The 12896-nt window shown below is 40.8% G+C and overlaps 1 protein-coding gene and 2 long non-coding RNA genes across 3 annotated transcripts in view; 2 read left to right on the top strand and 1 right to left on the bottom strand.

The window, feature by feature from the left end:
* Positions 1-242: 242 nt before the first annotated feature.
* LOC106940305 (uncharacterized) lies at positions 243-1530 on the bottom strand. The gene is made up of 2 exons (XR_001423048.1): positions 1320-1530; positions 243-713 (listed from the first exon to the last, which is right to left on the bottom strand). It is a non-coding gene; the product is annotated as an uncharacterized LOC106940305 (long non-coding RNA).
* A 5281-nt stretch (positions 1531-6811) lies between these two features.
* Positions 6812-12896, top strand: part of LOC106940303 (aryl hydrocarbon receptor nuclear translocator 2-like) — a 42801-nt gene continuing 36716 nt past the window's right edge. The window contains exons 1-3 of the mRNA XM_015023020.1: positions 6812-6923; positions 7364-7411; positions 10392-10605. Coding sequence (XP_014878506.1) covers positions 6844-6923; positions 7364-7411; positions 10392-10605 — 342 coding nt within the window. The 5' untranslated portion in view covers positions 6812-6843. The remainder of the gene's footprint in view (positions 6924-7363; positions 7412-10391; positions 10606-12896) is intronic.
* Positions 11318-12896, top strand: part of LOC106940304 (uncharacterized) — a 5790-nt gene continuing 4211 nt past the window's right edge. Inside the window, exon 1 of the long non-coding RNA XR_001423047.1 lies at positions 11318-11755. This is a non-coding gene — a long non-coding RNA (uncharacterized LOC106940304). The remainder of the gene's footprint in view (positions 11756-12896) is intronic.

Consider the following 12896-nt stretch of genomic DNA (forward strand, 5'->3'; position numbering starts at 1 on the left):
TCCATACAGTTCATGTATTGGAGAAATAATTAAATGTTGGTGACATTTTCTCTCTTGCTCTCGATGAAGGCGGACGCTTCTTTCCTCTGCTCCCTCCCTGCCCATGCCTGCCCTGCTTGCTCTATTTTTGTCCTGTCTTTTTCTATATTTTTGGAGCCTTTCTTTGCACATCATCCAAATCTACAAAGTATGGATCTGGTCAACCGATCTCTCAATGCAATTGATCAAATTTTTGACGAGAAATCTGTGTAACGCTAATTAAGGCTAGGCGCCTGACTACGGCCAAATATAATAATAGGCAGTCAGAAAGGTTCGGCTGTGGAGCCCGTGTGTGTGAATAAAACACCATTAGACAAAAAGTAAGTTCAAGTTATTGTATTCAAGTTTATATTTTTGCATATATTTAGGAAGGTATTCAATAATAGTGATTTTCTATGAATATAACCAAAAGACACAACAAGAAAAAACAAAACAACAAAACAATAAACCCTGATGACACCCAAGAGTTCTTTTCCTATTTTAAATCCGTTCTTGAATCCAGGGTGATTAATGGTCCATCAGTCAATAATCCGACTGTTTTTAGTCTATGATCCAAGGCAATAGGTCCACAATGCATAAAGTAGTTTGGTTCAATTAAGTCCAACTGCAAAGCTGCGGTGATCCGGTAGCTCGCCATCCTGGGTTGAAACAGGGGGTGGAAACAAAAACCTGACCTAAAGAAGGTCATAAATAAAAATGAAAACAAATTAGCATTCACATTTAAACAGGGTTAAACTGTTATCCAAAATAACTAAACATTCAATAATAAACAAAATAATTATATTCCATAGAATATTTCTCAGGAATCATTCAAATTAATTTCAAGTTAAGGATCACATTAATGTTACATATCCAAATAAAGTTACAGATCAAATTAAAGTGCACTTTCAAGTTGTATCTAAGTTTAATTGACATAAGAGTCAATTAAACTTAATCGACTTCAGTATTGTTTCAATAAACAATTCATTATTTTTCTTTTTTCTTTTTTTTTTTGTTGCGCAACTCCAAAGAAATTAACCAATTCCAGAGTTCTATAGGCTGTCAACAAAATCAATGAAAAGTAACTAAAACTATCCTAAAAGGATGAATTTACAAAAATCAAAGGGCCTATTTAATATTTTGAGGATATATCATCTATTTGGCCACAAAATTAACAAAAAGAGAATGACCTTTTAATCAATAAGACCATTTTTCAATCACTAATACATAGATTGAGTGGGCGTGTCGCCACCACATTTCTATTTTAAAAAATATCAAAGTACATAAAACAAGCGACTCACCGTCGAGCGGTTGCCAGAAAACACCCAATATAATCCTTCGGCTGTGTTAATAGGGCTCGATCCAGCCGTATCCTTCTGTAATTTTGGAAGACGCCAAGCACAAGCAGCTAGCCACGGTGACAGCAGCAACAGCAATTGAGGAGATCCGAATTCACCTGTGATCCGGAACTTAAAGCATGACGTCAGTTTGACCCGCCAAAATAAAATATGGGTTGATTATTTTGTGCAGGTTACATCTGGGCATAGGAGAGCCCTCTTGTCCTGCTGGGACACACCCGGTGGGATTCACCCTGGATTTATTCATGATAACAGGATTTCTGCTGTTTGGAGCTTGTGGATTCCTGGATTATCGACAAATTTGTGACATACTTGGCCGAACTAGCGAACACTCAGACTGTTGGTGTGGACGGAGACGAGGACTCTAAAACTCATTAACGAGTTGGAATCGATCTTGGAGAAGTTGCTAGTTTCGGCTCAGTGGAACAACCAAACTAATTTGGATGACTGGGAACTGAGATGTATCGGAGAGACTTTAGACAAGACTGAAATTCATAATCTTCCCGACCTAAGACATTCTGTTTATGAATTGGCTTTCCCTGTGTGGCCTTGGAATGGCTGCATATCTCTAATCTCCTTGAAGATATGTAAACACAATGCTCTTCCCTCCTCACCCCCTCCTGTTTCCATGGAGCTGTGGAGCTGAACGCTCCTAAGGACATATCTCGATAACAAACACATCTATCGGACTATGCCAGGGGCCACAGCCACCTGGCTTCATGACCCTTTGGCATCACCGCCTTCACTCATGTCTTTTTTTTTGCCCCTTTGTTTTGTCTGAATATCTGAATGTTGCCATCTGCCCTAATGTGTCCTTTCCTCTTTTCCTTTGGTTTGTTATTTTGTTTGTATTAACTTTTAACTTGTGTAAAGTACTTTGAAATGCCTTGTTGTTGAAAATGTTCTATATAAATAAAATTACCTTACATTTCAGGATATTTTTTAAATGTTTTTTGTGGAATCCTTTATGTAGCCCAGCCTCACCCAGACTCTGCCTCCAGCGGTCCCCGGGTAAATTGAGTTTTAGACCCCTGATCTAAACGGATGGTTAATCTTATCAGAGGGTCTTAGAGTCGTCTAATGTACCTAACTCATCTTTTATTGAATCGTTCAGAGCGTGAAAATAGGCGCTCTTTACTGCCGTTTGATCCCAGCCCAAAGCAGCCACTTTAATGTGAAAATCGCTAGCAAACTCTGCAACAGTCTTTCTACCTTGTCGGATCTTTAATAATTCTCGGGAATCAGCTGTTTTATCGGTGTCTTGATTGAACGCTCTTTTAAATTCCTTCAAAAATTCATCAAATGAATAGCCATAATCAAACGGCGTGGAAAATATAGCCTCCATCAACTCAAGCGCTTTGCCAGACAAATGAGACACAATGAAAGAAATCTTTCTCCCATCATGGGTGAAACTCTGAGGGGAATGGTTGAAAATTATAGAGCATTGAAACAGAAATCCTCTACACTTGCATCTCCAGAAAATCTTTCAGGTAGAGATGGATGGAAATCAGAAACTGCAGAGTGGACTGTATTTTCTGACCTGGAAGCTGAGGGTGGATCCGGAGTGGGAGCAGGAACTGGATCTGAAGCAGGAGCCTGTGGATTGGACCTTTTGCAAATAATTAGCTATTTCCTCAAGATGACGGTTTGTCTCAGCTTGACGATTGTTTAGCTCCTGTAAAGCGAGATTGCGATTCTGAATGAGAGAGTACTGTTGTTCAAGTGCTGGGTTCGGTTGTTGGCCAGAGTGTTCTGTCATGTTGGTGTCAAGCTTGCTAACCCACATGCAGAACACACTCCGGAGACAGATAATGAATTAAAAGGTTTATTATACAATGAGCAAGTGACAGTGTAGGGGTTTGGTCCGGACGGTCACCAGACTGGAGCTCAGGATTTCTACGGAGGGACAGGGTTCAGGGCAACTGTGATTTTGCAGAACGGAGCAGTAAGTTTGCTTACTTCCTTGTTTGGAGGATATGGACTGGGAGGGGGCTTCTGAGGATCTGGGACTTGTCAGTGGAGCGCAGAGGCGGTGTTGGAGGGCGGACAGGTAAGACATGGAGCTTAGAGGGTCCTTTCTCGGAGGTAAGCTGCCAACTTGATGATCCAGGAGAGGTTTGCAACAGAGATGGTTCAGAGGACTCGGGCATCTAATGGGTAATACCCACGACGTCTCGAGGAGCGGTTTCAGAAAACCAAGATTCTTGGCTACACCAGGTAATGCCAGGGCGTCACAGGGGAACACTTGAGATTACAGAGACACAGGGGAGATCAGAATACAGGAACAGATCTTGGTTAGAGGTTGAGCACTAGGTCGAGCCTGTACTAACACTCTTGCAGAGATGTGTCGGCAGCCTTCTCCAATTATACTCCTCCAGATGACGGAATATGTCTCAGGTGTGCAGAACAGCAGATGCTGACACTCGCCCTCAGGTGGAAAAGCCTTGGGCACTCTCTGGTGGAAAAACATTGACAAAACCTCCGTATCCCAACACTTCGTCTGCATGTGGGCGGAGCCGGCATCATGTCAATTGTTTCCTGGAAGTAATAATACGCAGAGAAGTTAAAATCCTCTTGTGGGATTTTTTTTAACTCAGTGTATAATCATTTAATTTTATTTTGTGTCTTTTGATGAAAATGCTTCAACAACTACATAAGTAATGTTAAATCAGATGAAAAAAAAAATTATCTAATATTTTAGATAAGTGCTATAACTTTTCCAGGGGGAGCTATAGTGCCTCCCTGGCGCCGCCACTGTTAAATAATTATTAACTAATTTGTATTTGTGAACAAACAGAGCTCAAACTCAAAGATTAAACTCATAGAATCAGATTTTAGCTATGGTAACAAAACAACCTAACTATGAAGATTGTTTTCTGAACTTTTACAAAGTAAACTTGCTAGCTACTTAAAATCTTACATTTAAATGTTAAAAATTTAAATTCTTTGAATTTATGTATCCTGAAACTATTTAAAATCAAATTTAGCAGCATTGATAATCTTAATAAATAAATATTACATTTATATATCTGTGGTCTGTGTTAAAATATTAGCATTTATGGGGCCCCTGAAGCTCTGGGGGTCCTTATGAAGCCGCTGACTTAATTTGGATTAACAGAAGTGCAAATAATCGATATTCATTTTAATTAAATTGTTTATTTGTTTTTAAGACTAGTTGTGGGTTTAAATAGCATTTCACTGGCGATGTTTTCTGTATTATATAATTACCCAGTAATATTTGTACATTTCCTGTCTACTTAATATGTTTTTGGTGGTACACCAAAAACATGGTGGACCGCCGGTGGACTTCCTCGGTGCCCTGACCACCAGGCTTAGCAAATTTTTTCTGGGAAACCCTGGTTGCTGACCATGTCCGTACTTTTATGACCACAGTGTACCCATCTTCTGATGGCTTCTTCCGGCAGGATAACGTGCCATGTCACAAAGCGTGAATCATCTCAGACTTGTTTCCTGAACACAACGAGTTCACTATACTCAAATGGCCTCCACAGTCACCAGATCTCAATCCAAGAGAGTACCTTTGGGTGGTGGAACGGGAGATTCACATCATGAATGTGCAGCCAACAAAACTGCAGCAACTGCATGATGTTATCATATCAATATGGATCAGACTCTGAGGAATTTTTCCAGTACCTTTTTGAATCTATGCCAGGAAGGATTAAGGCAATTCTGAAGGCAAAAGGGGGTCCAACCCTATACTAGGGTTTGGATCCTCCTGGTAGCCCAACCCCCTAGTATCCTTGCTATCACTTTATTAGGTAGGAAGTTATACCTAATAAAGTGGCCGGTGAGTGTGTATATACAGTCATATGAAAAAGTTTGGGCACCCCTATTAATCTTAATTATTTTTATCTCTAAATATTTGGGTATAGCAACAGCTATTTCAGTTTGATATATCTAATAACTGATGGACACAGTAATATTTCAGTATTGAAATGAGTTTTATTGGACTAAAAGAAAATGTGCAGTACGCATTAAAACAAAATTTGACAGGTGAAAAAATTTGGGTACCCTTATTTTATTGATTTGAATACCCTTAACTACTTTTCACTGACTTACTGAAACACAAAATTGGTTTGGTAACTTCATAAAGATTTGAACTTCATAGCCAGGTGTAGCCAATCATGAGAAAATGTATTTAAGGTGGCCCATTGCAAGTTGTTCTCCTATTTGAATCTACTCTGAAGGCAGGGCATCATGGGCACCTCAAAACAACTCTCAAATGATCTGAAAACAAAGATTGTTAAACATAGTTGTTTAGGGGAAGGATAAACAACTATGTTTATCCTTGTCTCAGAGATTTACACTGTCAAGGAAATGGAAGACCACAGGGACAGTTCTTGTTAAGCCCAGAAGTGGCAGGCCAAGAAAAATATCAGAGAGGCAGAGATGAAGAATGGTAAGAACTGTCCAGGACAACCCACAGACCACCTCCAAAGACCTGCAGCATCATCTTGCTGCAGATGGTGTTATTGTGCATCATTCAGCAATTCAGCGCGCTTTGCACAAGGAGAAGCAGTATGGGAGAGTGATGTGACAGAAGCCTTTTCTGCAAGCACGCCACAAACAAAGTCGCTTGAGATATGCAAAAGCACATTTGGACAAGCCAGCTTCATTTTAGAATGAAGCTAGCTTCATTCCTGGGTTCATTTTGGAATAAGGTGCAGAGGACTGATGAAACAAAGATTGAGTTGTTTGGTCATAAAAAAGACGCTATGCATGGTGGGAAAAAAAAAAAAAAACTGCATTCCAAGAAAAACACTTGCTACCCATTGTAAAATTTGGTGGAGTTTCCATCATGCTTTGGAGCTGTGTGGCCAATGCCGGCACTGGGAATCTTGTTAAAGTTGAGGGTCGCCTGGATTCCACTCAATATCAGCAGATTCTTGAGAATAATGTTCAAGAATCAGTTATGAAGTTAAAGTTATGCCGGGGATGGATATTTCAGCAAGGCAACTATCCAAAACACCGCTCCAAATCTACTCAGGCATTCATGCAGAGGAACAATTACAATGTTCTGGATGGCCATCCCAATCCCCAAACATGAATATCATTGAACATCTGTGGAATGATTTGAAGCGGGCTGTCCATGCTCAGCGAACATCAACTTAACTGAACTGGAATTGTTTTGCAAAGAGGAATGGTCAAAAATACCTTCATCCAGGATCTAGAAACTCATTAAAAGCTGCAGGAAGCAACTAGAGGCTGTTATTTTTGCAAAAGGAGGATCTACTAAATATTAATGTCACTTTTCTGTTGAAAAGATAACACAAGCTGACATACATTAAGCAATGTTTTTGCATCAACAATGGGATTTCTTAAAGAGTTGGTGTAAAATTTAAGATTTGCTCATTTTGGGTGAAACATATGTTTGTTATATTGTGTCCTTTGCTCTTAATTGTTGCATGCTGTAGAAATAGCCAGTGAGCTGCCAGGTCCGGTAGCGATGCCTGGAGGAGTTGGGAGTGGCCAGGTGAGAATGGCAGGTGCCGTGTCAGGCCGCGGTGGGAAGAGGAGATCAGGCGGGTAAGTGTCTTTAGTTCTGCTCTGTTGTTGAAACACTTTCTTTTCTAGCACAGAAGAAAAAATCCCAAATTTATACAGAATCCTACAAAAATATTCATACCCTTCAAACCTGGCATTCTGCGATTAATTAATGAGTCTCACTGGGATTTTATGTGATTAAACAAAAAGACGTTTAGCATTATTTTGTAACTTACAAGTACTTATGAGTAATTATGAATTGGAAGAAAAATTACAAATGGTTTTAACATATGAATGGATTGGTGACCTGTCCAGGGGGACCCCGCCTCTCACCTGTTTACCGCTAGAGATAGGCACCAGCACCCAGTGTCTTTTTAAGTGCATTGAAGTAAATTCAGACATAATTAAAGTGATTCAAAGTGCCACACTTTGACAGCTAGATTTAATGAATTGAATAACTGTCATTCTATTTTATTTTACAGAATGGACTTTGATGATGAGGATGGTGAGGGACCCAGCAAATTTTCAAGGTGAGAACAGTGAAAGCAAGCAGCATGAATCGGATCTTCAATTATACAAATGGCTACAGCTAACTGAAATAAGAAAATAATTTTTTACTTTTTGTGAGCCTCCTGTGACATCAATAGGAACAAGTTATTTCTCTTATTTTTATTTTTCACCATCAGAAATACATTAGGAGAAATGTTTGAAACCAACTTGAAAACACAACACAGAGACTGTTGAAATAGTGGAAACTGTTGATCTAACAAATTTAAGAGCAGCTTAGGTCTCTAGTTAGCATGGTATAGACAACAGAACGGTCCCCATTAAGATATTTCAGTTGGTTTCATTATAGCTCCATGTAGAAAAGAATAAAATAAGTGACTGAACAAGTGGTCTACAATCAATATTAATAGATTCAGTGTCAGAATCTATAAAGTCAGTGTAAATGGGTGGCGTCAAAGACGAATCTATGGATGGATGGCTGACAGGTGCAAATGACAAAATGAACAGGAAACACATGAACGATGCAAACCAGAGGTGCACAGATTGCAGTTTTCTGGCCAATCCATGATGACCGATCTTTAAAAAGCCTGACTCGCCAATTCCAATTTTAGCTGACGCAAAACTTTTTTGGAAGGATGGATGGATGGATGGATGGATGGATGGATGACTATTTTTTTGTCTGAAATGTTGCTAAATATAGCAAGAAAGTGGCTAAGTTGGCAACAGTGTGGTGACTATTGTTAAATACAAACATGGAGACTTGACTTGATGAAAGTCAAACCTTTCTCACAGGAGAGCAGAAGAACATAGTGTTTGATTTTTAGGTCTCTGCTGAGGTAGATAAGATCGGTGGACAATATTGGCTTGACATGTAGGTGCTGTCCGATCAGCCTAGAGTCTGGTGACATCGGAGATGATATGTGGAAAACAGCATGAATGTTTATTCAGCATTTCGTACAAGGAATATCAACAGAAATGATAATGAGAGGAACTGGAGCGAAACTGGTACTGCAGTTGATAAACCCGGTAACTTTTCAGCTATCCATCATTAACGTGACATAAATAATACTATAAATCACCACTTAATGTATTCAGAAAATGTATCAGCATTTCTAAATAAAACATACAGACAGCCCTAACAGTAGAAAATATTTAATCTATTGTTAATCTGATTTGTTATTTAAATTTCCATTTATTTTGGCTGATACTATTATACAATAAGCAAATAATCAATCCATAATAGTCTACTAAAAGCATAATAAGAAACTTAATCATGGCTAAACGTTCTGCACCATATTAGCCTGCAGAAGATCGAGGGATGAGGAGACGCTGTTCCTGATGTGTGGTTCTTTAGGTTCTGACGGGTCTGCGGTATTCCTCTCCTGATCCATTCTGTCTGGTATCACACTGCACCACTATGGCTTCATTTTTTTAAATTGCCTGTATTCATCCTCACTGACAATTGTTCAGCCTGGGATTTGCATCTTCCCTCTGATGTCTGTATCTTTACAAGGGTTCTTGCTTCTAAGGACATGATGGTATCGGGTCGAGGATGTTTTAAAAAGACGCGGGTTGACAGCAGCTCCCTGCAGCTGCATAATGTCCGTCTCTAGGCAACCACAACAGTGTCGGTCCATAGTGATCTGGGGGTCCTTTATTGTTCCCTCCATGAGAATTTAGCTGACTTTAGTATTTTCCGTGTTCTATTTTTGTCATTATTGTTACAGTTAGTGTTCATATGTGTGTGATAGACATGTCTATCGGACATTTATAGAAATATGGAACAAATCATGTCACGTATCGGTTCAATTCGGGATGCAACATTTAACAGCCAAATATGGGGTGATTCCATATTTTATGAGACAGGTGGTAACCCTGTAGTATAGCCAAGCCAGGCATGGTCTTAGTAGAGCAGGGCTACTGAAGTAGAGCCAGTGGAAAAGGGGCAATAGTGAGTATATTTTACTGAGAGTCTTGTCCCGTACAAATCTGTTGGTCGACTCTCCCTAATGGTGTGGAGCATTTCCATTTTGTGGAGCGAGATTGCAGCACTTCATACATGTTGTTTGTTTTTTTTTGTTGTTTTTTTTTGTAGCATTTTCCCTTCCTATTTCCTGTGATTGCCAGTATTTTTTGTTTGCATTTCATTTTTGTATTTGCGATTTTTTTGAGTTTGCATCATTCATGGTTTTTGTGCAGCTTGTGTCATCGTTTACTGAGGTTTTGAAGAGGACCTGATAGCGAACAGGCGTGGGCAGCGAGATGATTTGAACATTTAAGAAACAATAATGAACAACTTTCAAAAAAATAAAGAGAGTGAGAGGGAGAAAGAAAGTGGGATATGGTGTGAGGGAGAGTACACAGGAAACTAGGAAATAAATCTAACATTAAGGAATATCTATACCTAAGAAACTAAACTAGAAAAACAAAAAATAACTAGGCTCAAGACTTGAGAATAATAAGCTAGAATCACTCAGAAAGGACTAATCTAAAGTAAAAGAGAAACAAGAAAGAGACTAAGGAACACAGAATAAACAAACCTCAAAACACAGGATCCTAACAGATAAATAATCTCAATCTGAGTTGGAGAGATATAAAAATGTCAATGGTAAGGACTGGTGAACACTAATCTAAGCATATCTAGCTCAGACAATGTCCCAATACTTTAAAATATGAGTTTGTATGACATTTTGATCATTCTTCAAATAAATATTCAAAGCAGTTGACTGGAAGATATCCACCTGAGGTAATTCTAGATCATGTTTTTAAATAGTTGCACTTCTCACGTAAATATTTACATGCAATTAATCTCTTTTTGTCTGATGGAGTTGTGCCTCAGTAATTATTACTGTTTAATTAACTTTGAAACATTTAGTTATAACACCTAAAGGATGATATGAGATGACATGATATAAAGCTGTTGATAATCTGTGTCAGTTAAATTGGAGGTAGGTATGATTCTACAGTCATTAGCTGTGTATTCTTTTCTTTCCTCTGTTTTAGAGAGAACCACAGTGAGATTGAACGACGCCGGCGTAACAAAATGACCCAGTACATCACTGAGCTGTCAGACATGGTCCCTACCTGTAGTGCCCTGGCCCGAAAGCCCGATAAGCTAACCATACTACGTATGGCAGTCTCCCATATGAAGTCCATGCGGGGGACAGGCAACACTTCTACTGATGGGGCGTACAAGCCCTCTTTTCTCACTGAACAGGTAGTGTAATGAAAGCTGATGGTCAAACAAAAGTAATATAAACAATATAAACAATTTAAAATAAGCAGCTTATAATATCAGGATTTTTTGTACATTGAACTCGCAGTTTTACCAAAAAATGTGTCAACTACTCAGGTAAAGTGAACTCTTACAGAGGAACATAAAGAGCCGTAAAAATGATCAGCATCATAATGTGATGTGGCTTGAGTGTGTGTGGTGAGCCGTTTCTGCTGTTTGTTATATTCTTCCTCTTGTTTTGCCCTGATGACTCTGCTCTGTTTGTCTAAAATTGCACAGTATTTCTGATTGTCAGCCTTCTAAAGCAATTTTTATCTGAGAAGCAAGTCAAGGAGACCCACTCCAGTACGCCCATTAACAAATGGGCGTACTGAACCGTCTCCACCATCAACTTGGCACCTTTCCCCGTGGGAAGCGCTCGGTAAAATGGGGACAACGTGATGCTGTCCTGATACAGAATGAGACAAAGCTGAAATCTGTTGCACCGTCTGTCAGTTCATAGCAGGCTCATCCTTCCTTCTGCTCTAGCACCTGTTCACTTCCAGATGTCCCTTGACCCGGCCTGTCTGTTCCTCTGAATGTGGTGGAGCAATATCCTTCTCTCTGGCACTCCACACATTAGCTTTTTGGAACATGCACTTGTTTCTAGCTCTGTGAAGCTTCAGATGGCCTTGTTGAAAACCAGATCACTGACGAACAAGAATGACTTGTTAGTCATTCTTTTTAAATTACTACTTCACTTTATCAGATTTGTATTTTACTTTGGTCTATCCTTCTCTGAACTAGCAGTCACAGCTGTCCTGGGTTAGTCTGACAGAGGCATCATGTGTCACCGGGCCCTCTGACCAGCAGGGTAGGCGTGTGAAGTGTCTTGCCCAAAGACACAACAACAAAGGCGCACAGAGCTGGGATCGAACTGACAACTGTTGTGGAAATTTTCCTTTAACAAAGAATGAGGCAGAGAACCAGAGAAAGAATATATTCTTAATCAGTATTTATTTGAAGGCTTAACAGTGTTTGAAGTCTCTGCTCACTGAACGCAGTCAGGAGAAAGAGCCCCGAGCAGAACACAGCTTACAGTTTTATAGGGAGAGTTTCAATCCGATCACATAGTTTGATAATCTACTTGGTTGTAAATAAACGAAACAATAATTATTCTGTCAGTCCATGCCCCATTCTGAGGACAGAATGGGTCATAGAGAACGTGGAAACATCACACAGGTAAAACCGAATAAATGAGCACAGAGATTATTTTGGTGAGGTGAGCAAAGACGCATGCAGACCCAGGTTGAAATGATGATGATGATGATTTAACGATAATAATTCATGGGACAGAACAACAGGGAGCACAACAAGCACACGATGACACAGGAAAACAGGCTGGTACACACGACGAGGATCTGATAAGAGGCAAAGACAACAGGTGGGACTAAATACACTGGGAGGGTAATCAAAGAAACGAGACACAGCTGGGAACAATCAACAGGGAAGACAGAGACTCACAGGGGAACAGGCTAATAAACACAGAAAAACCTCAAAATAAATACACAGAAAACACAGATCACAACAGTGCCCCCTCCTCAAGGGCAGCTACCAGATGCCCCAAACAAACAAAAGTTGAAACACAACAAGGATAGGCGGAGGGGCGCTGGACCCCCGTCCAGCGCCCCTCCGCCCCTCTGATTTTTGGGCTAGAGTCCAAAAATCAACGAAAAACAATCCATCAGGGTGGGCGGAGGGGCGACGGAGGGAGGGCAAAAGTCCACGGGGAACAAAAACAGAATCACACAGTCCAAAAAAACAAAAAACAAACAAAAAGCACGAAGCAGGAAGCGGAGTCCCGGAGGCTCTGGAGGGCCGGCAAGAAGGTCGGCTAAAGGCTCAGGAGGGCCACCAGAAGGCTCGGAGGGAGCACTGGAATGCTCGGACGGAGCACTGGGAGGCTTGGACGGCAGACTGGGAGGCGGAGGCTTGGACAGGCCGGCTGGTGAGCCAACTAGAAGCTCGGGCGAAGCACAGAAAAACTGAGGCTTGTCCGCAAACTCGGGGGACGGAGCACAGGGAGCACTAGGAAGCTCAGGCTCGTCCGCAAACTCGGGGGGCGGAGCCACAGGAAACTCGGAAAGCTCAGGAAACACCGGAGGCTGCTCACCAGCAGCGGGCACGGGGAACTCTGGAGGCTGCTCACCAGCTCAGGGCAGGGGTGACGGCTTGACCCAGGGGCCGGGATCTCCGGCAGCTCAGGGCGGCGGAAACGGCGTGACCCAGGGGCC

The sequence above is a fragment of the Poecilia latipinna genome, unplaced genomic scaffold, assembly GCF_001443285.1.
Source record: "Poecilia latipinna isolate Pla-1442-1.1 unplaced genomic scaffold, P_latipinna-1.0 Scaffold3170, whole genome shotgun sequence".
Lineage (NCBI taxonomy): Eukaryota > Metazoa > Chordata > Actinopteri > Cyprinodontiformes > Poeciliidae > Poecilia > Poecilia latipinna.